Source organism: Phocoena phocoena, chromosome 3, assembly GCF_963924675.1.
Source record: "Phocoena phocoena chromosome 3, mPhoPho1.1, whole genome shotgun sequence".
Taxonomy (NCBI): Eukaryota; Metazoa; Chordata; class Mammalia; order Artiodactyla; family Phocoenidae; genus Phocoena; species Phocoena phocoena.
The window spans coordinates 168,067,685-168,094,527 of NC_089221.1; the positions used below are offsets into that span (position 1 = coordinate 168,067,685).

Here is a 26,843-nt window from a genome sequence, read left to right on the forward strand (position 1 = left end):
CCTTTTATAAAACTAGGAATAGAAAACTTCTGCAAAAAGATAAATATTACCTAGATGAAACCAACAGCTGAGCTAACATCTTTCTTAAAACTATTTCTGTTAGCTTTGGAAGGAAGCCAATCTCATCATTACTAAGGAACATTTCTCTGGGTATCTAGCCAATGCAGTAATACAGAAATTAGAATTGTAAGGAATGGATTGTGGGAAATAAAATCATTGATATTTTCAGGTATTCTAGTGCAAGGGTAAGCAGACTACCTGTTTTTGTCAATGAGTTTTATCGGAATGTAGCCACGCCCATTTGTCTACATTGTGTCAGTGGCTGTTTTCAAGCTGCCATGGCTTGAAAGCCATTGGAAGTTGAATAGTTGTGACAAAAATCACATGTCCCGCAAAACCCTAAATATTTACTATCTAGCACGTATGGGAAAAGTTTGCCGACCCTTTTTCAAGTATGTTCCTTGAAAACCTAAGAAAATCAACCCTGAAACTCTTAGAATGAGAGTTTGGGAAAGTAGGTACAATAGAAAGAAACAAAAATGCAGTAGATATACTAGCAACAATTAAAACGTAACTCAGGGGAAAGGTCCCTTTCATGATTGCCCTAAAACCTTAGTAATCCCATCTAAAATTAGCTGTAAGGGAAAAAAAATTATTTAAATTGCTGAGATATAAACTTGCATAGATAAATGTGAAAGATTCTTTCAAATCATTTCAAGAAAACTCACTGGCACACAGCAAACCAGGGTGAATCGATAAAGGATTAATGTCCTTTGTGAATGAATGGAATATTCTACAGTTTTCCAGGTTTTCTGCAATGAACACGTGGTACTTTCGTAACAAGGAGGGAAAACCTTTACACTGAAAAAGAAAAAATGTAAATTCTGTCCTACTTCACACATTATGTTTTCAGGGAAATAGTTGAGAATGCTTCTAGTACAAGTGAGCAACGTGGATCATAAAACTAGCTTGGTCCCCATCATACCCATACCTAATAAAAAAATTGCCCAAAGGACACAGTGGCCAGCAGAATAATGAGTAAATTCAAACTTTCTTTATACCGTTTTTTTTGGATTTATATGTTTTTTAGGCTATTAACATTTTTCATCTATCTTTTTAAGGGGGAAAATGTGCCAATCGTGTAGACATTTTTTGAGTTACCGTTAGCAACCTGTGTGATAAGATTCTCTTACCAAGAACTGAAGTATAATCACTTAGATTATGCAGGTGTCCTAAAGGGTCATAGGATCAGAAGCATTTCTCCTGATTAAACTGGTGATGTTGTCAAGTAGCTTGGACCATTTGGCAGGGCTTCCTGAAAAGCTAGACTCTTACACGCTTTCGGCATCTTATTTTTAACACTGACCCTGGCTGGGCTATTAACCTGCAAAATGATAATCTGAAATCAAGCATGTTGAGGGGAATATTGGTGTGTCTCCTATGGATGGTCCTGGAGCCCTTTCCCCCCCTACTCCCCTCTTGGGGTGCACCTGCCTGACATGACACCTATGAGGGCATCCTGAAAACTGCTCTGGGTTGTAATTCCTGGAAATTAACATTGTAATCCACACTCCCCGTGGAATCTCACTGCACCGCTGTCTTTGGTTTCAAGCCTTTTATTCTCCGGCAACGTTTTTTAAAAGATGGTGGTTGCCTGACCGGGTGTGTCCTACTCTCGTGACAGGCCGTCGAGGAAACGCAGGGCCCTTGGTGATGTGGGGAATGTGACAGCGGCCGTGCCCACCATTCCGGGATTCCCCAATACGTCCTCAACCAGCGCACCTACGAGCTCAGAGGAGCACAGACCGTTCGAGAAAGTGGTGAACAAGGAGTCTCTGGTCATCTCTGGCCTGCGTCACTTTACTGGCTATCGCATTGAGCTGCAGGCTTGCAACCAAGATTCCCCCGAGGAGAGGTGCAGTGTGGCTGCATATGTCAGTGCCAGGACCATGCCCGAAGGTGGGTCAGCTCACATCATGGGGCCAAGAGCCCCAGGCTGACCAAGGAAAAGCCTTCCACCCTCTAGGCAGCGTATATGTGATTTTAACTTATTTGCCTTAATCATTTTTCATTTTCCTCCAGCTTTATTGAGATGTAATTGATGTATAACATCGTGTAAATTTAAGGTGTACAATGTGTCGGTTTGCTACACTTACATATTGCAAAAGCATTCTCTCAGTAGCGTTAGCTAACATCTCCGTCAGGGCACAGAATTACCATTTCTTTTCTGTGGTGAGAACATTTAAGATCTACTCTCTTAGCAGCTTTCAAGTATACAACAGAATATTGTTAACTATAACCACCATGCTGTACATTAGATCCTCAGAACTTATTCAGCTTATCAATGGAAGTTTGTACCCTTTGACCAACATCCCCCCATTTCCCTCACCCCCCTGCCCCTGGGAACCACCATTCTACTCTCTGTTTCTATGAGTTCAGCTTTTTTATCATCCACATATAAGTTAGATCATATACTATGAGTCTTTCTCTGTCTGGCTTTTTTCCCTTAACATAATGCCCTCAAGGTCCATCCATGTTAACCTATATTATTTTGTAATTATATGAGTCATCATAGCCATTATATAAACTTTAGAAAGGACACACGAGCCATAAGAAAAATAAAGTAAAATTAAGGAATACTTATACAGTGTGTTAGGGTTCTCCAGAGAAACAGAACCAACGGTGTAACTGAAAGTGGGGTCCGGCTGCTTGCTGCTCAAAAGCCAATAAAGGGGCAAGGTTGGTGGAAAGGAAAATTTGCTTTATTTTGGATGGTGGCAACTGGGGGGTGAGGGGAGGGCGGACACTTGTCCAAAGGCCGACTCCCTCCCAACGACAGTCAGTAGGCAAGAGCTTTTCTAGACGGAGGGAGGGGGCTACATGCAGAAACAGCACAGCCAGCTCTGACCGTCATCTTGAAATTGGTCATCAGTGGTCTGACCAGCGTCATCTTGATTGTTTTAAGTATGGTTAGTCTTTAGTTCCAGGGTTGGTTTGTTTCCATCACTTTGAGGCCAATTCTTGGAATTGTGGCGGCTTATGTCATGGGTACAGTCTGGTCATCATGTAGTTAACGTCTCCACCTGGCGAGGGTTTCAGTATCTACAAGACAGTTCACAGGATAGGGCTCAGAATATTATCTGTAGCCCTTGAGAAGGAACTCAAGGTCCCTGACTTTGCTTAATGACTAAATTATTATTATTTGGTCTCCTTTGACTGTTTTCCTTTGTTTCTGCATTTTCTCCCTTCTCTGATTAAACTTATTCTTTGGCTACAGTTTTTCCACAGACAAAAGGCAGGCGGAGGACATGGGGGACACAGACCATAGGGCACCTGCTCCATTTCAACAGGATGTGACATAGATCAATCGATTGATAGACAGACAGACATAAATATGTAGAGAATCCCATGAGACGAGCTCTATACGTCCATTCTCCAATATGGGAAATGGAACACAAGAAAGTTACGTACCCAGTTTAAGGTCACTCAGCTGCTAAGTGGTGGAGGTGGGATTTGGTCCAGGGATCGGGTCCCTGCCTCTAACCGCTGCCCCTTACAGCCAAGGCAGATGATATTGTTGGCCCCGTGACCCACGAAATCTTCGAGAACAACGTCGTTCACCTGATGTGGCAGGAGCCCAAGGAACCCAACGGTCTGATCGTGCTGTACGAAGTGAGTTATCGACGATACGGCGAAGAGGTAAGATCCTTGACGCCTGGGGATGTGCCTTCAAGGCTGTCATTGGTACCTCCTTTTTCTTCTTAAGTTCTGGCTCTAGTGCTTCTCTCATTAGGTGCTTTGTCATGAGGACTCAAAGCCTTGATATATGACTTTCCAGGGAGATGGGTCAGAAATGCCAGCGTACAAATTTTATTGTAGCTAAACTATCCCCAGGACTTACCGTGTGCCCTGTGCATGCTAAACGCTTAACACACGGTGTCTCATTTATCCTATTTCCACCATATCTAAGACGTGATAAGAGGCCCTGTTATTCTTATAGAACGCTAAGAGAGGAAAAGCTGTTGCCAATTCTAATTGTGAGATGCGTTCCAATTTCAGAAATGTCAAAATGTGAAAATCGTATGTCTCTCGGGACCAATGAAGTGCGATAAACCCTCAGAATAACCCAAATGAGCTTGGTACTGACTGAAGCATCCAGAATTTAAACATGAGGCATCCAAGGTTTATAAGAATAGAGTCAGGATTCAAACCCAAGACTATCTGATGTTCTAATCCAGGGGTTGGCAATTCTTTTCTGTAAAGGGCCAGATAGGAAACATGTTTGGCTTTGTGGTGAGACGGTGTCTGATACTCAACTCTGCCTTTGCATTGTGTAAGCTGCCGTGTAGACGATACGTAAATGAAGGGGTATGGTTGTGTGCCAATAAAACTTTATTTGCAAAAACAGGCAGCAAGCAGGCTGGGATTTGCTGGTCCCTACTCTTAAGCCTGTAACCACTGTGGGGCAGGTCTCTATCCCCAGAAAGGGCTTGGGGTCTACACCTGTCAAGAGAGGCACTCCTGGGGTGTGGACCTGATTAAGGATATTTCTCCCCTTTACTGGGTGACTTCAGGCAGATGTCAAGTTACCTACCTGAGTTTGACCCGGAGGGTGTACCCTGCCATCAACTGAGCCCTTTGCAATGATCCATTTATACCTCACAATGACCCTCTAAGGGAAAATCTGCTAGTGTCTCCATTTATGGCTGAGAGAATGGAAATTTGGGGAGCTGAATAGACTTTCTCAAGGTCATACACCCAACACTCAAACCCAGATCCTTGGGCTCTGAGGCCTGACATCGGCAATTAGGGGTGATTAGGTGGATCAGAGGTCATTTTCCATAAGGGGCCAGGGAGTTAATATTTTCAGCTTTGGGAACCATACAGTCTTGGATCAACTGCTCAACTCTGCTGTTAGAGCTCCAAAGCAGACACAGACAATACAACAATGAATGGGAGTAGTTGTGTGCTAATAAAACTTTATTTACAAAATCAAGCAGTGGACCGGATTCAGCCCGCGGGCCCTAGTTTGCCAACCCCTAACAGAAGTTGTAGCAAAAGTGTCCGACTTCTTGGAACTTTGAGGGAGAGTCATCCTGTAACCAGGTGGGCAGAGCTTGGCTTCCGCAAGCCAGAGAGGACAGACGGACCTCTCTCTGTTGATCCTTCCTGGGACCACATCTCTTGATGTCCAGATATTCAGCTTTGATGATGATTTAGAACTGAAATCTGCAAACTATCGTCTGTGGGCCAAATCTGACCCTCAGCCTGTTTTTATATGTCCTGCAGAGCACTGTCAAAAGAAACAAGGAAAACTGTGCACCAGTGTGAGTCCAGTGGCCAAGCCCAGCATCAGTATAGGAGGGGAGCCCTCAGGGGTGTATAAAGAGAGGCATGATTCATAAGGAGCCGTTATTGCAGCGTTGATTTAATATCTTATCCCAATCCCTGTTCTAAGGAAATAATTCAAATTTGGGGTGGCGGTAAAGCTTTCTGCATAAGATTTTCACCACTAGCAAAAAGTACATGCCACTAGCTGTCTGTCCATTGGAGAATGGATACATAGAGGATGGTATATCCATAAAACTCGTGGATGTACAGCCCTTTACAATGATGTTGGGGGTGACCATTGTCCAGTATAATGTAGAGGTTGAGATTACAGGCTCTGGATTTCAGATCTTCCAAGCTGTTATTCTTCATCTTCCACCAGCAGCCAAGAAACACCCCCCCCCACCCCATCCAAAGTAGCTTATGACAAAAGGGAAGCTTATCAGCTCCCATAACTGAACAGTCGAAGGACATCAGGCGCAGCTGGATCCAGAATTCCTTTGGATCTGTTGCACCTCAAGGGGTCCTTGCAGTGATCCCAGCAGCTCCTGATCGTCCTGTGATTTTAGCGGTTCCAATCTTCATATCCTCTCAGTGCCAAGCCTAGAGGGAGAGAGAGTCTGTGTCCCAGCATTTCCAGCCATGCTGAGGTCACGTGACACCCAATCGTATGACCATGACAGTGCTGTGTGCTGATTGGCTCAGCCCTGAGGGTTTTAAAATAACAGCTTAATTGCGGTAACTTCACATACCATAAAATATACCCATTTAACATACAATTCAATGATTTTTAATATAGTCACAGCTGTGCAACCATCACCACAATTTCAGAATATTTTCGTCACCCAGCAAAGAAAGCCTACCTCCTTAGCCATCAACCCCCAATCTTCCCTGCTCCCTCCTCCTCCAGCCCCTGGCAATCACTAATCTGCCTTCTGTCTCCATGGAGACAGGTCTCTGCTACTGAGGCCAGCTCATCCCCACTTGCCTGGAATTTCCCAGGTTTGAGCATTGAAGTCCTGCATCCCGAGATAATCTGGGTAAACTGGGACAGTTGTTACCCTACTGGCACTGGACCCAACCCTAACTTCTCGCAGCCGCCTTCACTGGCCTGTCTCTCTCATTCCTGGAGCCCAGGTGTTGCCGGTAGGAATTCTTACCACCAATCTCCACCATAACCTCTGCCCTGCATAGCCCTGGGACCTGCATGGACCCTGATCCTAGACAGACGAGCCCTATTTGCTCTTTAGGGGAACAGAGGGATAGAGGGAAAATTAGGAGTGAGAGGTTACAATACGTTAAAAGAAAAAAAAAACTTATAAGCAAAACTGGGCGATTATCTCCATTTTCCATGATTGTCTAGTATCGCTTTGATAAAGTAAAAAGTAATATTAAAAAAAGCTATTTTTATACCGTTTGTGCTGTTGGGATATGATTTTGCTAGTTTTACAAAATTCTCTCCAGCATTTGGTGGGAGGTCATTTTTTCCCCTTATTTGCTAGTTTAACAGCCAAAATCACCTCTAGCTGCATTGTTTTTGATTCTGCCTCTCCTTGAACCTTGCATTAGAGTCATTTTTCCCCTCACCACTTCCCTTCCCACCTTGGGGGACCCTGGTACCAGAGACCACCCGCATCCTGGAAAGAGCATCGATTTTCAGTTTTTGCGCACTATATCCTTTGCTGCAGTACGTTTTTGCAGCTTTAGCTGTTTTTTTTTCTCTTGTTTGCACAAACTTCTATAATTGGCTTCGTCACTCTTCATCAGATTTGCTTCTTTTTTGTTTTGCTTTTTTGGTGTCTATGGAGAGAGCTGCCTCTAGTTCCTTCCAACATGCTCCCTTCTCCATCCCCACCCCTCGAGGTACATGGCCAGCACTGTAGGATGTATTTCCCCTTTATCCCGGAGAGCAGCTACCTTTGATTTCTATATTTGCTTATTTGTCCCTTTCCACTTGGTGACTCATCCTACTTGGAAGAACCTTTGGACTAGACTTCCCCACCCCTGCCGCCAGCCCGATCTGTTTTCTTGCTGTTATTGTCACATGATAAGCACGGGAGTTTTTATGTTTCTCTCTCTCTGCACTCCTTCCTGAAAATTTCCAGTCCAGTTCTCTGCATGCACTATTAGCCTGGAGCTGTTTTGGAAAGTTTTCAAAATTTGGCGGCCGTTTGCAAGTTTCGTGGTCGTATTTCCCAGTAAGCCTCACGCCTTTCCTAATAAGCTCTGGGTTTCTTTCTTTTTACATGTTTATTGCTGGGGCATGTATGCTTTACTTATCTCCTCTCTTCTTGCCAGACACTTAAGTAGATCCCAACTCTTTTAATGGTGGTAAAATAAATCAAAAGGAAAGGAAGGTGTTTTAAAATTTGTCCTTAAGACATTAAGCCCATGTAACGGGTTGGTTCTTCGGTGATTTAGGTGATCTGGGTCCCTTTTTTCCTGACCTTCTGGAGTCCTGGTGAAAATGCCCCATGGTGGTTTCAAGGAGAGGTTTGGAGCCAGACAGTTCTGGGTTCGAGGGCTTCCCTGCCACTTATCAGCTATGAGATCTGGGACAAATCATTTCAGCTCCCCAATCAGGGGAGGGCAAGCTATTTATGTAAAACCTGTTTTTGTGCAGCTTGTGAGCTAAGAGTCACTTCCACATCTTCAAATGGTTGAAAAGAATCCAAAGGAGAATAGCATCTCTTGACATGTGTACATTTCTATGAAGTTCAGCTTTCAGCATCCACCGTGTTTTGTGGGCACACAGCCACATTCAGTTGTTTACGGATGTTATAGATTCAGGATTCAGGATCCGTCTCTGGCTGCTTTTCAGCTATGATGGCCGGGTTGAGTCGGTGACAGTGACCGTCTGGCCCCCTTGAAGCCAGAAATATTGACTCTCTGGCCCTTTACAGCAAACGTTTGCCAGACCTCCACCCCAAGCCTCAGTTTTCCTGTTTCTAACATGAGGCTAAGCGTGAGGTGGTTATAAGAATTAAATGACGTGATCTGAGCCACAGGCTTGGCTGTGGTTTAGGAAGATTGGCTGTTATCATGTATCAATGATAACCTCTCTGTCTGTGCCTTATCCATAGAGCTGAGGTTCTGTAATTCCTCGAGTCTCAAAGTCGCTTGCCTGTTGCAGCGTTTGTGGCTAACTCCGTCCGTGTCACTTCTGAGTGGGATCCTTGTTTTCTAGGAGCTGCATCTCTGCGTCTCCCGCAGGCATTTTGCTCTGGAGCGGGGCTGCAGGCTGCGTGGTCTGCCACCCGGGAACTACAGTGTGCGAGTTCGGGCCACCTCCCTGGCGGGCAATGGCTCCTGGACGGAAGCTACCTATTTCTACGTCACAGACTATTGTAAGTCTGCACGGCCACTTCGACTGGTAGGGTCTGTGCTTGCTGCCACACACAGCAGAACATTTCAAAGGATGGTTGGGGGAGCATGGAGGCTGTGGGTACTGGCTCTGTCTTGACTCCTGGGTCCAACGGCTGCTGCTGTGTGACCAGGGCAAGAGGCGTGCCCTCTCTGAGCCTGCACTTCTCCATCTGATCATGGATATAATACTAGGACCACCCCTGGAGGTGAAGGGACGTTTCAATGACATCACGAATGTCAAGTGGCTGGCACAGGGCATATCCGATAAACACATTAGCTCCGGTTACTGGTGTCTTCATCTTTGTTTTTAGATAGGCCATGCCCTCCGAGGGAGGATGTGGGCGCTTATCTGCTCGGCCTTGGGTGTGCTCTTGGCCTGGAGGCAGGAAGTGCCACCATGGGGTGAGCTGGATACACTGTGGACAGTAGGGTGAGGACAGGTGGGGAGAGCTGAGCTGGTTAGGGAGTGCTTCCTGGAAGTGGTGATATCTTGGCGGAAACTGGAAGATTGTATGAGTTGGGGCGGAAGATGTTCAGCCCGACATGTGGTAGGAACCCAGACACTTGGAAGGAAGGGAGATTCTAGCCCAGGAGGAGTGGGAACTTGGGTGGTGTCAGTGTTCTGACACCAACCGGACATATAGCACTACAATTCTGATGCTTTCCACTGGAGTTAGCACAGACTCTACAAATTAAAAAGAGCGTTGTTCCCACCAAGACTGCTCTCACCTCAGATGCCAGATGCAAGTTTTGGGGGTTCTCCAGGCCACCTGTACTTCTGACTGACTGGCTACAAATTTGGGTGTGATCACAGCCCCATCAGATTTGATCATTTGCTAGAATGGCTCACAGATCTCAGGAAAGTGCTATATGACAATGACAGTTTTATTACAAAGGATGTAATTCAGGACCGCCCAAATGAAGAGCCCCATAAGGTGGAGGCTAGGAGGGTCCTGGACACGGCTCCTGTGTCTTCTCCCCATGGAATCAGGACACATCACACCACCTCCTGGTATACTGATGTGTTCACCAGCCAGGAAGCTCCTCTGAGCTCTGGTGAACTGAGTTTTTATTGGGGTTTCACTACACAGATGTGATTGGTTGAAGCACTGCCCACATGATTGAACTCCACCTCCAGCCCCTCCCCCTGTCTGGAGGCCACCCCACCTCTCTAATCACACACTTGGTTTTCTGGTGACCAGCCCCCATCCCGAACCATCTCATGTCTTAGCATAAACTCAGGTATGTTCCAAGGGGATCATCAATAACAAAGACACTCCTAAGACTTAGGATTTTTCAAGGATTTGGAGGGACACCATGAATAAAATTCAAAGGAAAATATCAAAGTGGGAAAAACATTTGTAACATCATTGACAAACAGTTATATCTTTCATACAAAATGAGTACGTATATATGTCTCCTATGAGTTAAAGATATATGTCCTCACACAAAATAAGCAAAGGATCTAAATAACCTATTTAAAAAGAAATAGAAAAAATAGAATACGTAAGGAAGAAAAGGTCCAGCCTCACTCAAAACCACACCAAAAGAAAGAAAAGCAAGTCAAAGTGAGATAGAATTGTTAACTTATCAAATTTGCAAGGTTTTTGTTTGTTTCTGTTTTTTAAGTATGTACTTAGTGTTGTCCAAGAGTGCAGACACACGGGCATTCTGTTTCATGGTAGACAAGTCCTAAAATGTAGTCCTCTAATAGTATGTATCAAAAAAGCTTACAAAGGCTTTTACTATTTCAGCCAGCAGTGCTGGCTCTAGACGTTCATCCTAAGGAAATGACCAGAGATGTCCAGAAAAGATAAATGTTCAAGGAAATCCAGCACTGCTTACTAACAATAGCAAAACAGCTGGAGAATTAAATGTTTGACACATTAGATTACTTTAAAAAATTCTTTCTTAAATAACAAGGAGGCAAGCAAGGCACCTAGGGTGCAAAATTTAAAGAGGCACTCACCCTCAGGGGTTGACTCTGCCCTGGCATGGCCAAGCGCACGAGTTCCTCTCAAATTTTGCACTCTGGGTGCTTCCCTTCCCACACCCTAGTTCTGGTGGCCACTGGAATCTGAAGACTGTGGGATCTGGGACACAGAGACGGGGTGGGGCAGGCAGCATGGATCTCAGATTCTACCGTGAGATGTGTTGGGTTCTGAGCAATCAGTAGCCTCCAGCTTCCCCTGCCAAAGGATGGGGAAGAGAGACATTACCGACCACGGCACGTGACCAGACGGTTTCCATTTTTCATGTCCCATTCAATCAGCAAATATTTAGGGAGGCTTTCTCCATGCCAGGAGCCACCAGAGGTGGAAGGAGGAAGTTTGCTGTCAATTCAGGGAGGTCCAGGAGGATGAGATGTCTCTGGATAGAGATGGCCACCAAAGGCAGCATGGAATGGTGGTCAAGAACTTGCTCAGATGGCCCGAGTTCAAATCCCTGCTCCACCGTGGATCAGCTCTTGGACTTGGGCATGACCCCTCACCTCTCTGAGCCTCTGTTTCCCAATCTGTTAACTGGCATTGATCATAGCACCTCCCGCCTTGGCTTATGGGATGATTAATTAAGATCTCCCGGGCAAAGCACTTCAAACAGTGCCTGGCGTGTTCCTAAGTGTTCAGTAAACTACTATTATTAAAGACCTGAAGGACTAGGTTCCTTCTCTGGCTTCCCAGAACTCACTTTCTTCCTTGGCTTGGAAGAATCTGAATACGTGGATGCATTTCTAATTATAGACAACTCAGCCTTGTGTGTGAATTAAAAAGAATTAAGGCTACATAGCATGTCTTCCGTTGGTTTCGTTTTTTGGGACGCGACCCCCAGCAAACACAGGGCACTTCTGGTGAATTTTTCATCTGCCAGAGGTGCTGTTGGGATTAAAATAAGCTATTTAATTTGCAGGGTCCAGTGCAGAGTGAAAATGCAGGGCTCCTTCTTTAAAAATTATTAAGACTTTGCAGACAGGGACAATAGAGCATTAAACAGAGAGCAGAACCTTCTGAGTGTGCGGACCTGCCTGATGGCTTGGGTTGCGTGCCCGTGAAGGTGGCCTTCGATGGTGAAGGGAGAAAAGCTGGTGATGGGCAGTAGTCTGGGGTCACCGCAGGAGAGGTTCAGGGACTAGAGAAGGGGGACAAGTGTGTGTGGCCCGTTGGACATGTAGATGTGTTTTCCGGTGTGACCTTTGATGTGAACACATTTTGATGTGAAACCTATATTTTCTTATTCTATTTCAGTAGACGTGCCATCAAATATTGCAAAAATTATCATCGGCCCCCTCATCTTTGTCTTTCTCTTCAGTGTCGTGATCGGAAGTATTTATCTATTCCTGAGAAAGAGGTGAGCACAGAGGTGTTCTGGTAAATGGTTAACAAGCAGCTCTCTCGGGGAAAAGTATGCCTACATGTAGATAGAGTTATATCTAAATTTCCTGTAGGGACTTCCCTGGTGGCACTAGTGGATAAGACTCCATGCTCCCAATGCAGGGGGCCCCGGTTCGATCCCTGGTCAGGGAACTAGATCCCACATGCATGCCGCAACTAAGCGTTCACATGCCACAACCAAGGAGCCTGCCTGCCACAACTAAGACCCAGCGCAACAAAATAAATAAATATGTTTAAAATAAATAAATTTACTGTAAATCTTACTGATCTAAAGGATGTATAGCATGCAACTTACAGATAATTCTCATAATACAATATACAGTACTCGCTATCATAAATTCCCTACAGCCAGTTGATCCTCACCAAATGTTTTTGTCAATTTTTTCTCCCCTGAACCTTTGTATCTATAACCAACCTATGAGTGCAACTGTAGAACGGCTGTAGTTCCAAGATGAATCTTGATTGATATTTTGTTTACATTTAAGAGCAAGATAAAAATGAAATAAGGCATATATATTCATCAACAATAGGAATGACTTTTGCAGAATCAGATAATAATTTTTAAATACTGAAAGCATATTTTCTCAATTTTTGTGCCATTGGCAATGTCATGGCTACAGAGATGACACACATTTAAGCTTAATCCGCATTACTGACATTCTTGCCATCACTTTCTCAAGCCTGGATGTACAACAGAACAATAAACCGGTCTTGGTATGTAGCGTTTGCCTATTTACACCCGCTGTGAATATTCCCACCGTGGCCAATTTCAAGCTACAGCCATGACGTCACTGAACGCAGAGTTGGGAAGAGATATGCAGTCAATCACAGATATGTAGTATTTCTGCCATATGGATGCAATCATATAAATAAATAAGGTAATACAGAAGGGCTGAAGAGTGTCCAGTCCATCAAAGTAAGAGGTAGCATGATAATTGGTTTTGAATATTCATTACCTTTGCTTTGAATATAACGTATTTAGCTGTAAGCCTGTGTAATTTAATTTTAAATGGTGGTTGTATTTAACAACTGGCTTGCAGATTTCCTGAAAATTCAACAGTTGTTTCTTATGAGCTGGAATGAGATGGTTCCGGAGCAGGAGTAGATGAGCAGTTTTTAGATGTTATATTGACAACCATAAATTGTAGCTTACGAGTGAGCGGTTCCATGGTGATGCACTTAAGTGGCCATCTGATGGGCTTCTGCTAAAAAAATAAGGGTCCCCCATCCTCACCCCAAACTGTATCCAGGATTACGTGCATGCTGCTAATAAGGGTGGCTGTTTGCACTGGGGAGGCTGTAACCTCCCGCTAATGACCCACAGAGTTCTGTGAGGATATCAAGATGGAATGTCTCCATTTTTCTCATCCAGGCAGCCGGATGGGCCACTGGGACCACTGTATGCTTCTTCAAACCCCGAGTACCTCAGTGCCAGCGATGGTGAGTATGATCCCCTCCCTTGTGGGTGACCAGAATCCCGCTGTTCAGCTTCCTTTGCCATCACTGTCAAGTGACAGTCAAGAGCTGATACCCTGGGGGGCTGAGAAGAGTCCTTTCATTCAGTTGAGTCTGCAGACCTGCCCCTTGCTGCAGAAACCCTGTTACCGGGAGCAGTCGGACACCTGCTGTCTGGCACTTGTTGGAATGGGCTGATCTAGCTGGTCTGGGACCCATTTGTGGGCTTGGCTGAGAGGCCGTGAACTTGGTGCCCCAGCTGTGGGGGTATAGAGCTTGGATCCTGTGCCAGAGAGAGTGCCGAGGGTCAGAGCCAGAAAGTGGTGACCAAACTGGCCATCCAGGCTCGGAGGTGGGAATCAGAAGCCAAGGTGAGAGACTGGGGATCAGGGATGGGGCAGACAAGAAGCAAGGACAAGATGGGGAAGGTGGGAGGCTGGGTGTGTACCAGGGGCACATCTACTATTGCTGTCAGCTGACCATGGGTGTGATGCTGACGCTGATATGGCAGGATCAATGGCCATATTCCCCTGGATTGTACCAAAAGGCAGTGAGTGACCCCTGAAGAAAAGGCGTGGCTGTTCCTTCAGATGTGAACGCAGCTGTTGCACTTACAAGTTTCTAAAATGCTTCGTGTAGCAAATTCAGAAAGCGACTTTCAAGGCATGCGCACCGTTGCCTGACAGGATGCTGCCTTGGGGTACAGGGATGGTGTTTCTAAGGGTACCCGGGATTTGTTTTAAATAAGTCTGGTGAGACGTGCAGACCTGCAAGTGACTATCATGAGGAAGAAGTTTAGACTCACAGAGTCCGTTGAAACAGGAGGCAGGGCCACATGGGGAAGCACCAGGGTCGGCCAGGAAGCAGAGGGAGTGATGGAAAAATGTCGGCAAGAGGCTTTATTGTCTTTTCCATGGGAAAGGAGGAGTCAGGCAGGGTAAGACATAGGATGAGCTAGTTTGAACTGTTTCAGCAGGGTCTGGGGCATAGGGGCTGTCCTTGGTTGTCTGCAAACTGGCCCTGGGGTGATCAGGGCAGGGGGATAGTGGCCCAGAGTGTGAGAGCCTGATCACGGAGGGGGTTGGGGTGTGGGCTGTGGATTGGTTGGTCTGCATATGAAAAGCGGACTCACAGGCACGTCATTTACTGTCGGTAGGAATTGGCCACCCCTGGGGTGGGCAGTCCTGGCAGGTTCAGCAAGACCTCAAAGCATCAGAACAGAGAAGCTAGACAAGGAGTTTATTCCGAGTGGGAATATACACAGAGCCCAGGAGCAGGAGTGGGTGAAAGTTAATCCAGAGCATCCCCTGCCTGTTTGAGAATGGCATTGTTAACCGTATCAGAGATGGGGAAGCTGAACCTCAGGACCACCTCTCCACCCTACTGTCCTGTTTCCTTCCGGGGATGCAGCAATGGCCGAGAGCACAGGGGTACTAAGTGAAAGCTAGAAATTGGGGCTCATGGGTCTTTAAGGCCAGGAAGTTCTGGGCCAAGGGATACACACAGGGAAAGGTCCAAGCTCAGAAGCCTGAGGGGCCCCCCAGTGAGCATCTGTGAGTTCATTTGGGTGCAGAATGCTTGTCTGGTCCAATGTCCTTGAAAGAGCCATTGGTGACCGTATCGTGTTGCTCAGACTGCTGTGATCAGACTGGGTGGCTTAGTAAACAGTTTGATTTCTTCACAGTCCTGGAGGCTGGAAGTCTGAGATCAAGGGGTCAGCAGGGTTGGTTTCTCCTGAGGCCTCTCTCCTTGGCTTGTAGACAGCCATCTTCTCCCTGTGTCCTCACATGGTCTTCCCTCTGTGTGTGTCTGGGTCCTGATCTCCTCTTCAAGGACACCAGTCAGACTGGATTAGGGCCACCCTAATGACCTCATTTTACCTTGATCACCTCTGTAAAGACTCCATCTCCAAATGCAGTCACATTCTGAGATACCAGGGTTAGGATGTCAACAAATAAATTTGCTAAGGACACAATTCAGCCCATAACAGGTGCAGAGGAGGGCAGAAAACATCTTGGCTTTTCTTATGAGGACTATGTGTATTTGTCTGCAGATTATTTGCTGCGTAACAAACCACCCCAAACTTAGTGGCTTAAAACAAACACCATTTGGTGGGTTCGCCACCTGGGTTCTTCTGTTCTCACTTATGTGGCTGCATCCCATCTGCAGATCCACTGGCACTGGGTGGTCTCGGGTGAGCTCACTCACCTGTCAGATAGGGTCATCCCCTATCCCCTTGGTACTTTGCAGAAATAACAGGCTCAGCTGGGAATTAGCATCCTTTGGTAACAGGGCTCTGAAATCAGACAGAAAGGATGGGGATGCAGGCTCAGCTCAGCGTTTACTGGCCAGAACCCTGGACTCCTTCCCCAGTCTCTGCCTGTCCTGTTCCTGGCTCTGTGCCCACTGCCCGGCACAGGGTCTGGACCACAGGAGTCAGTGAACGTTTGGGAGGGAGAGCTCAGGTGGGAGATGGCCAGGGACCCCTGAGGGATCCTCCAAGCGTGCTGTGTAGATAAGTGAGGTGTAGTGTTTCCCTGCTCTGTGTACGTGCCGGATGAGTGGGAGGTGCCTCGAGAGAAGATCACGCTCCTGCGAGAACTGGGGCAGGGCTCCTTCGGCATGGTGTACGAGGGCAACGCCAGGGACATTGTCAAGGGCGAGGCGGAGACCCGAGTGGCGGTGAAGACGGTGAACGAGTCTGCCAGCCTGCGAGAGCGGATCGAATTTCTCAACGAGGCCTCAGTCATGAAGGGCTTCACCTGCCACCACGTGGTGAGTCCCGAGTTGGCTCCAGGAGCAGAAAAAGTCTTCCTGTAATACCTGTCCTTCCTCCTATCGCATAGAGCAGTGGGGATGCTGGGTGTGGACCTCCTGCCCAGCCCCGACTCTGCTGAACATCCAAATAAAGGTGGCCCTTCCCTTCTCATTTCTCAAATCCCATCCTCTCCCACCTCACTCAGAGCAATACCCTTTTCACTGTACCATTGCTTTCCAGAATCTTCCATCTCTTCCCTCTTCCTGGCTCCTTTGTAACCTTTAAACACAGTGCTCCACCCCTTCCCTGCTCCCCCAAGTCAGCACAGACTCTCCCTGCCTTTCTGTTCCCACCATGGCCCCTTAATTTCTCCTTGAGCCTGTGTCCTTTCATCTTTGCCCCACACATATTCAAGGAGCACCTGCTCTGTACTGAGCTCCATTCTCCTCTCTGGGATGCAGCAGATGTCTGTCCTCCTGGAGCTCTCAATCCCGCGGGTGGAGACAGAATCTAAACCCAGTAGATTAATGATGTTGTCCACGAGGAGATGATGCTATGGCAACAGGGAGAGGAGGGCAGAGTTGGGGAACTGGGAATGCAGCAGTGGCAAAGGTACATTTGAGCAAAGACTTCAGAGTGTAGGGACCGAGCTGTGTGGACAGCTCAGCCGAGGACAGTCAGCTCAGGCGAGGGAACAGAGGGTCAGGCAGTGGGAACAGCTATGCAAAGGCCTGGAAGTGGGCCTTTGTGTTCAGAGATACGAGGGTTTGCCTTGACATGTTGCTGTGTGGGGGCAGGTCTGTCTGCTTCCCCCCTCCCACCAGACTGTGAGTTCTGAATTCTCCCACTCCCCAACCCAACAAGACATTGACCTTGGTGTTTCAGCCAGGCAGACCAGGGCTTTCCACAGTCCAGTCAGGAGCAGGGCGCTGTGTGTGATGTAGGTACCAGACAGGGAGACCCGGGTGAGTGGACATCTTCCCACAGACCCTCATCCAAGAACTGCCCCCCTGCCCCCTCCCCCATGCTTGTTCCACAGGTTCGCCTCCTGGGGGTGGTATCCAAAGGCCAGCCGACGCTGGTGGTGATGGAGTTGATGGCTCATGGGGACTTGAAGAGCTACCTCCGTTCCCTGAGGCCTGAGGCCGAGGTGAGCTGCCTCCAGGTACCCGGTGGGGTGCCCGCTCCCGGCCTCCGGCACTGGTGTCACTGAACACAACCCCATGTTTCGACTTTAGAATAACCCCGGCCGCCCTCCCCCTACCCTGCAAGAGATGATTCAGATGGCTGCGGAGATCGCCGACGGGATGGCATACCTGAACGCCAAGAAGTTCGTACACCGGGACCTCGCAGCTCGAAACTGCATGGTCGCCCACGATTTTACCGTCAAAATTGGAGGTGCGTCTGGCTTTCTGCTTTGAAATGTATGGGCCAGGCCTTCTGATTTCAGGAGGAGTTGTCTATAGCAAGTGCTTCAGTCTTTTCTAATATTGGGAAGGGGCAGGGTTTGGACGGGGACCTAGTCCTCGTGCTGTAGTTTAATTGCATTTGTTCATTAATTCACTCATTCACTTCTTTAAGTAGTATTTGTGCCGGCCGCTGCAGGAGGTGTTACAGGGGTGAGGTTGAATGAGTCGCCGTGATTCTTCTGCTCTTGTGTAGCTTGCAGTTATTATTTGCACATTGCAATTTGTATCTGCACCACCCAGCACAGCAGCCACTGGCCACTGCGTTTAATGTAAATTCAGTAAAATAAAATAAAATTTAGTAAAATAAAATAAAATAAATTCAGTAAACTGATTTAAACTAATTTAAATTCAGTAAAATAAAATATATTCAGTAAAATAAAATAAATTCAGTAAAATAAAATAATTAAAATGTAGTAAACTAATTTAAATTAGTTTAAATTCAGTAAAATAAAATGAAATTAAGTAAAAATAAATAAAATGATTTAAATTCAGTAAACTAATTTAGATTAATTTGAATTCAGTAAAATAATTTAAATTAATTTTTTAAACATCTTTATTGGAGCATAATTGCTTTACAATGGTGTGTTAGTTTCTGCTGTATAACAAAGTGAATCAGCTATACATATATCCCCATATCTCCTCCCTCTTGCGTCTCCCTCCCACCCTCCCTATCCCACCCCTCTAGGTGGTCACAAAGCACCACAAAGCAACTCCCTGTGCTATGTGGCTGCTTCCCACTAGCTATCTATTTTACACTTGGTAGTGTATATAAGTCCATGCCACTTTCTCACTTCGTCCCAGCTTACCCTTCCCCCTCCCCGTGTCCGCAAGTCCATTCTTTACGTCTGCATCTTTATTCCTTTCCTGCCCTCTAGGTTCTTCGGAACAATTTTTTTTTTTAGATTCCATACATAGTAAAATAAAATGAAATTAAGTAAAATAAATAAATAAATTCAGTAAAGTAAAATAAAATGACTAAAATTCAGTGAACTAATTTACATTAATTTAAATACAGTAAAATAAAATAAAATAAATTCAGTAAAATAAAATAAAATATTAAGTCGAACTGGGAACCTTGAACAATATTAGACAGTGCGGTATAGACCACGTTCACCATCACAGGAAGTTCTACTGGGCAGAGCTGTTCTAGTTGAACAGTAAAATAGTTGACATGTAAATAAGATGATGGAGACTGGGAAGAGAGCGCTGAAGGAAGTAAAGAGTTCAGTTCCATGATGGAGAGGAAAGGCCTCTCTCTCCATAAGGAGGCGACGTTTTAACCAAGACTTAGAGGGTTAGAAGTTGACCTGAGAGATGGCGTCTCAGGGGGAGCTACAGCACGTGCAGAGGCTGTGAGGTTGGAAGGATGGCTGATGTGGTGTGAATAAGGTGAACGTAGAGGGGAGCAGAGCAGTGTGAGATGTGAGGTTGAGGAGAGAAGCAGGAACCAGGCTGGGAAGGTCCTTGTCGGTCATGGTGGGTCATCTCGATGTTATTCTACGTAGCCAGTGTGAAGCAGGAATTGACATCATCCTATTTATGTAGCTTCTCTTGGGCAGTGGGCTGTCAGGGTCAGGATGGAGGGAGGGTCCTGCAGGTGAGAGATGGTGGTGGGCCTGGGGACATCCAGGGCTGTGGAGAGGAACAGACTAGAGAGGGATGTGGAGGTCGAGGGGGCAGGACTCGCCACTGTCTTTTCTGTGGGGTGTGAGGAAAGGGGGTGGCCAAGGGAAGACCCAGCACTGGGTTTCTGGCTGGGCAGCTGCGTGGGTGGTGGGACCAGATCCAGTGGCAAATAGTAGGTGGGTTGCAGAGCGTGAAAAGTTCAGTTTGGGATGCCTGAGAGGTATGGGTTGGAAGGAAGCATTGCTGAGGGTGGGATTCCCAAGCTCCAGGTCAGAACATCACTTCTTTGCTACTTGGTGGTTCTTTTTTTTCCCCTTTAAATGGTGGCCCATCCTCTCCCTCCACATCCCCATGAGTACCCTCAGAATCCATTCTTACTGGATTTGGCTGTGACCCAGGTGAGCACACACCTGAGGCAGGTGAGCTCACACCTGGGGCAGGTGCCTTCATCTGAGGGCTCTACCAGGGGTGGGGCAGAAAAGATGGCAGACAGCTGGCCACAGGTTGAAGGCTAAGAGCATGTGAACTACTGTTTGTTGTCAGACTTTGGAATGACCAGAGACATCTACGAAACGGATTACTACCGGAAAGGGGGAAAGGGTCTGCTCCCCGTGCGGTGGATGGCACCCGAATCGCTGAAGGACGGGGTCTTTACCACTTCTTCGGACATGTGGTGAGTCATGTGTGGGTTGGTGGACAGAACACTGCACTTGGATTCCAGGTTGCTCTGCTAGTATGACCAGTGTGAGAGGGGTCACTTGAAAACTGCCTTCCTCAGGGCTTCTCCATCTAGAAAAAGAAGGGATGGCATGTCTGGGGACCCTAGCACAGCCACTGTGACATTTCAATGGACACTAATCTTACAGGCATTTCTGAGCTGCAGCATGAATTGTTTAGTGAACTGGCCAACCAGGTTCTAGTAAACCAAGAAGGGGTGTGTGTGTGTGTGCGTTGTGTGTATTTTAACGGCTTCTTTGTTACTATTCCCGACTGTCATTGGCAGGTCCTTTGGCGTGGTCCTTTGGGAAATTACCAGCTTGGCAGAACAGCCTTACCAAGGCCTATCAAACGAGCAGGTGTTAAAATTTGTCATGGATGGAGGGTTTCTGGATCAACCCGACAACTGTCCTGAGAGAGTGTAAGTGTATAAATGGGGTACAGTGTGTGAGGCGCTCATTCAAACGTCTATGCCCTTTGCCGGGATACTCAGGTTTGTGTATCGTGTGTCTACATGTCTTTGTGTTTGCAGATTTCTTCTTCGCGTGCACATTTGTGTCTGCATATTGTGTCTACATACATGCTTGTGTTTGTGTATTGTATCTTTGGATGTGTGCTCTACTGCGTTTCATATTTTTGGAAGGTTGTATAGGAAATTGCACCGCAGTTGTTACTTTGGGAAGGAAACTGGGGAGCTGGAGTGGAGGCTTAGGTTTAACTATCTATTCTTTCTACACTTAACATTTTTGTCAGGAAAATAATACAATGGTATATGTCAATTATATCTCATTAAAAGTGGAAAAAAGAAATCGCTGAGCATAAACACTAAAAAAAAAAAAAATTGTCGGGGGTATGTATGACATATTCCTCTCCCAATATTTGTCTTAAATTTTTGTGGTAGGAACAACTGGACAACACAAACACCAAATGCACATCATTAAACACTTACCAAATTATCCAGTGTCATAATAGCCCAATAAATGTAAAGTAAAATAAAGAAAGTACTATCTTCCTAAACTAGCAATAGAAGGAAGGAAGAAAGGAAGGAAGGGAAGGAGGGAGGGAGGGAGGGAGGAAAGAAGGGAGAGTTTTAATATTCAATTCTGTCAATGGTATGGTTAGATAATCTTTCTTATCGCCCTGTTGTCATAGCTACTCACAGCAATGTTATTTAAATCTCAAAAAAGAAAATGATCAAAACACCCACCAATATGAGAATTGCCTAGTAAATTGATAAAATAATATGAAACAGAAATTGACATCTCAGATGATGCTTATATTTTATAACTCAATGGATTAGCGCATGTTAAAATAAGTGTAATAAATGTGTGTAAATTACATTTCCAAATGTATCCAGATAGAAAAGACAAGAGGTTATATCTGAAGGAGAGTTGTGTGCAAGCTGTATTTTCTCCATATTCTGGGGTGTTTTCTAACTTTCTACAATAAGCATTTACTACATATAAATTCCCTTATCACTGTTTCTTAAGAAAAAACTTTGCCCTCCTGAAAAAAAATCCATGGAGGGAGGCCATTTTGATGCTTCATCCTCAAAAGAATAAGATAGCTCTTTAGAAAACGTAGTTTGAAGAAACATCATATGCAACAAAAAAAAAAAATATGAAGCAGAGTTACTTAGAAACTCTGAGTAAAATATTTTTAAACATCTCCTCATGAAGGACCTTTCCTTGCCAACCCAATTAGCAGCTAGGTGTAGTTCCAGGACCAGGGAAATTACATGTAGACCCTAGGGTGGGAACCTGCAAACTTTTCCTCTAAAGGGCCATAGTGTAAATATATTCAGCTTTGTGGGCTGGGTGGCTCTCTGCCGTGTAGCTGGAAGCAGCCGTGGATGATGCATAATTGGATGGGTGTGGCTGCGTGCCAATAAAACTTTATTTACAAAAACACTCGGGGCCATATTTGGTCCAGGGCTGAAGTTTGCCAACCCCTGCCCTAGAAGAAGTTACAGTGGGGAAAGGACGAGGTAAAATGGAAATCCCAAGCCCTCTGGGCCTGTCCTAGGTAAAGTCATAGTCTCCACCCGCCCGCCACCCCGCACCCTCCAGAGAGCGGGGGCTGGGCCTGCAGGACAGCCACTCAGAACTAGCCCTCTAGGGTCAGTCCACCCAGCTGCCCTCATCAGGTGCAGGGATGTACATATAGAGTGAGGAACCGAGAGAAAATAGAACCACAGACATAGAAAACAAACTTACAGTTACCAAAGGGGAAAGGGGGAGGAGGGATAAATTAGGAGTTTGGGATTAACAGACACACACTAGCATATATAAAATAGATAAACAACAAGGACCTACTGTATAGCACAGGGAACTATACTCAATATTTTGTAATAATCTATAAGGGAAAATAATCTTAAAAAGAATATATATATATGTGTGTGTGTGTGTGTGTGTGTGTGTGTGTGTGTGTGTGTATATACATATATATATATAACGGAATCACTTTGCTGTACACCTGAAACTAACACATCATTGTAAATCAACCGTACTTCAATATTTTAAAAAACGATGGGGACTTCCCTGGCGGTCCAGTGGTTAGGACTCCACGCTTCCACTGCAGGCGGCATGGGTTCGATTCCCGGTTGGGGAACAAAGATCCTGCAAGCCGGGTGGCGTGGCCAAAAACATAAAAATAAATAAATAACACAAATTAAAGAGTTAAAAGAAAAAAAACGGTGAACCATGGTCTTCAGCACGTAGCAACATCAGGAGAGGCCCTTCTGGATCTGGTTTGGGGAGGAGACAGCCCCCTTGACGCTCTTTATAAAACCACCTTTCAGCGCCCCTAGAATCGCTGTTTCTGCTTGACTGTCGCCTTCGCGGTGTCGGCACTTGTCCCCGTGGGTGTGGGCCACAGGCGAGGGGTGGGGAGGGGCCGATTGGCGGGACGGCGCGCGCCTCACCCTCCACGTGCCCTCTGTCCTGCAGCACCGACCTGATGCGCATGTGTTGGCAGTTCAACCCCAAGATGCGGCCGACCTTCCTGGAAATTGTCGACCTGCTCAAGGACGAGCTGCACCCCAGTTTTCCCGAAGTTTCCTTCTTCCACAGCGAGGAGAACAAGGTGCCCGAGAGCGAGGAGCTGGAGATGGAATTTGAGGACATGGAGAGTGTCCCCCTGGACCGGTCCTCACATGTGCAGAGGGAGGAGGCCGGGGGCCGGGATGGAGGGTCCGCACTGGGGCTAAAGAGAAACTATCAGGAACACATCCCCTACACCCACATGAACGGGGGCAAGAAAAACGGACGCATTCTGACTCTGCCCCGGTCTAATCCTTCCTAACGGCCCCTGCTCGGGGGAATGGTTCCTGTCTTCGCTTTCCTCTGGTTTGAAGGCCTTCAGAAAACTCAGGATTTTCACACGACTCAGCCACAGTGTCAAATGGAGCTCAGAGATCATGACTATCCATTTCTGTTCCTCTTCTGACTTAAAACACATTGGTTTGATTGCCAATTTGACTAGTCATCTGAGAGCTTAACTGTGAACCTAGATGGGAAAGGGGTTTCCATGGCTGCTGTCCTTTTGGACCACCAAGGTTTCAAGCCCGGATGTTACTTTTTGTTTTCTTTTCCTAGCAGATTGAAAGAAAGCACCTGTTTTTACAAAGTTTTTTTTTTTTTTTTTTTTTTTGCCGGTGTCTGAGCTACAGTGTAAAACATAAATCTTGTTTGTGGAACAAAAGTTAGAAAGAAAGAAAAAAACAAAAAACAAAATCCTGTCCTAGTAGAATTCCAAACTTTGCAGAGTGGGCTTCAGGAAAGTTTTTTTCATCCAGAAGGATGTTTTTTTTTCCTTCACAAAATCAGTTCCTCAAATTGACCAATAGCTGCTGCTTTTGTATTTGGGATATAGTTTTGCAGTCCTGGGGTGTGGCTCACGTGTGTACTCGTGTGTGCGTGTGTGTGTGTGTGCAAATCATGCGTGCTGAGTGGCCGCTTTGGGGATCAGCCCATGAAGGTTCTGCCCTTCTGGAGTGTGTGAGCCCCTGATCTGCTCCCCCCACCTCCCTTCCTTCTTACCTACTGGGACACTGTGCCCTCAAGAGTCTCCTTCAGTCCCAAGTTTAGCCTCAGGAGTCTTCTCTCCCTTAACTTTGGTGAAAAATATTTTCCAGGAGCCATGGGAGTGGTTTGGAGTGATAATGGATCTTTTCAAGACCAAACAAAGCCAGGACATAAAAAAAAAAAAAAAAAAAAAGAACTGAGATGATGAAGAGTTTTGAGAATATATTTGTAACATATTTAATTTAAAAAAAAAATCTCCAGCCTCAGCCTCATAAGTTATTGACCATTTCCCGGGGGGGCGGGTAGGGCATGGGGGTCTGTCTGCCTGTGTGTGGGGAGGGGGACCCAGGCACCAATGGCCTCTCTCCTTGGTCTTCAAGGCATCCATTTTTCTGGGACTAAAGCCACGTTAGCTGCTAACCCTTCTGGACGTCGTGATCAGGCCACACTGAGCATGTGGGTGATGGTGTTTGATGGATAGTTTGGTTTCTGGTAAGCTGAGCCCTGCCTTCGAACACACTTGTGGCCCTTGGATCTTCTGGTTCCCTGTACGTACCTCTGGAGCTTCCTCGGCTGTGTGCGCACGTCCTACAGGGATTGTGCAAACACAGCACCATCACATCCCAAAGTGGGACAGCACAGGTGGACTTTGAGAACACTAGCCATATGAAGACGTGCCTGTTGGTCCCCTCCGCCCTCAGGGCATCCGTCTGTCCTCAGAGCTGACTTCCCAGAAGCTGCTTTGCGCCCAGTGACCTCAGCTGGGCCAGGTGTGGGGCCCGAGCTGAGTTCTCAGGTACTTCACGATCTTGCAGTCCCTAAGAGAGTACAGTCCGGAGGAGAAACCGCTAAGGACCTTCACGCTACCAAGAACTTGCGAAGGAGCGTGATGCCACAGTCGCTTCCCTTTGGGGAAAGAATGACAGCTGCTCAAATAAGGAACACGGTGAACTCATCACTTTGGTTCATCCAAATCATCACTCACGGGTTATCCCTTGAGTGCATTTTCTCACAAGTTTTTGATTGCTTCCTTCTTCTCTTCTCCTCTTAAAGCGTTGTGGGCTTAAGAACAGGATAGAGATGCCATGGTGACCTCCGAACCTTCTCAATTCTTGATGAAGAACACAGGTAGACACACATCCTAGTGGCCTCTGGCTATCTTATTTATATGATTTGAGAAATGACAGCATGTCAAAATATTTCTGGGGAGCCTCAGTGATTGGGTACAAGGAGCACAGAAATTATTTTCGCCAAATTTATTTTGTACATAAAAGAGGGTCTGTACGTAAATTAAAAAGACAAAACACGTAGATCTAGGTATTTTGTTCTTTTCGTAGTAAATTTGTAGTGGCCGTATACTACACTAGCAGCAATTTTCACATTTTTCTAATTCAGAAAGGTTTTCTTATATTAGGGGAAAATTATTTATTTTAATATATAAAAATCACTGTAAAAAATCACTTTCATAAGAAATGGAGTGCATGTAAATTTTTTTTTCAAAGAAAAATAAACAGGTGAATGTGGGGTAAAGATTTTTTGTTTTTCCCAGCACAATCTACCTCAGTGTATTGTTAGGATGTGATTCAATAATGGACATCTTTGAGACTTCAGAATTCTTCCTGGATCCGATCTGAATCAGGGAAAAGTTGTATCAGCTGATTCTGAATGCCAGGGACCAGTAAGAATTTTGAGGGAGGGAGTTGGGCTGAAGTATGGCTTTCACGTGAGCATAGATCCTTCTTCTGGCTGATAATACGCTCCTCTGAATTTAATCTTCCTTTTTTTTTTTTTTTTGATCCTCCATCCATTGATACCGTGGCCCTTGAAATGAACCAAGTTTCAGGCCATCACGATGTATCTGATGTATGGGGGGCATCCAGTCCTGAGTTACCCTTCTTTGGTAAGGGAAGGTCCCCTGTTGGGGCAAAGACAGGCTTTGGTACAGAGCCAGCATCCCCATTGTCCCATGGCATCCCCCTGGTGTGAGCACCTAGGTTTATTTCCACTCCTTTCAGATTGAGATGCTTTTTTCGGGGGTTGGGGGTGGAAAAAACCACTGTCATGGGCACCTCACACACAAACACCCAATGCAGAGTCCCTTTATTTTCTGAGTGGGAAGGGAGCATGTTGAGAAATCTCAACCCCAAACCCACCAAGATGCTGAACACATCTTTTAGCAACAAAACCTTGGACCCCCTGTATTTTGGTTCAGTTGACCTCAAGCTGATACTGTTTGACCTTGGGGCACTTTGATAACCCGTGTGTAAGTCTGGGCAGGGCCAGCAGGGGTGGTGTCATACTCACCAAACCTCGCTGCCCTTCCCATACCTATAGGCACCACCCCTGCAGAGTCTCCTTTCTTCCACTTTCCCTGGAGAGGTACTGTAGAGTGCTGGGCCCACCCTTTGTAAACTGGAGTTTCCTAACTTCATTTAGCTGTCTCTGCTGCTGCAGTGAAAGAGGAAGCAGGCTTGGGTCACAGCCTCCTTTTGCATCAGATAATGTTGACTCTGTCACAACAGAACTTTAGTCCTAGAAATGGATGTCCTGGAGGATTGTAGTGATGGGTTACAAAAAAAGCAACAAAGCCAGCTTTGGATGACACTTTTTGTTGTTTGTTTTGAAAGGTGTCTCAGTATTCTAAAACCCCTTTTTATTTATGTGGCAAAATCCACATAGTTGTTTCTCTCTGGACCAGTGATGTCAAACA

General features: G+C 46.0%; 1 protein-coding gene across 3 annotated transcripts in view; it reads left to right on the plus strand.

The window, feature by feature from the left end:
• Positions 1-23,411, plus strand: part of INSR (insulin receptor) — a 126,074-nt gene extending 102,663 nt beyond the window's left edge. For 2 of the 3 annotated variants that reach the window (XM_065874766.1, XM_065874767.1), the window contains 11 exons: positions 1,685-1,959; positions 3,560-3,699; positions 8,516-8,675; positions 11,937-12,039; positions 13,456-13,523; positions 16,069-16,313; positions 17,336-17,446; positions 17,535-17,694; positions 19,935-20,064; positions 20,395-20,529; positions 23,057-23,411. In XM_065874766.1, coding sequence (XP_065730838.1) covers positions 1,685-1,959; positions 3,560-3,699; positions 8,516-8,675; positions 11,937-12,039; positions 13,456-13,523; positions 16,069-16,313; positions 17,336-17,446; positions 17,535-17,694; positions 19,935-20,064; positions 20,395-20,529; positions 23,057-23,411 — 1,882 coding nt within the window. The remainder of the gene's footprint in view (positions 1-1,684; positions 1,960-3,559; positions 3,700-8,515; positions 8,676-11,936; positions 12,040-13,455; positions 13,524-16,068; positions 16,314-17,335; positions 17,447-17,534; positions 17,695-19,934; positions 20,065-20,394; positions 20,530-23,056) is intronic. The other variant, XM_065874768.1, reaches the window with a different exon arrangement.
• Positions 23,412-26,843: the final 3,432 nt, after the last annotated feature.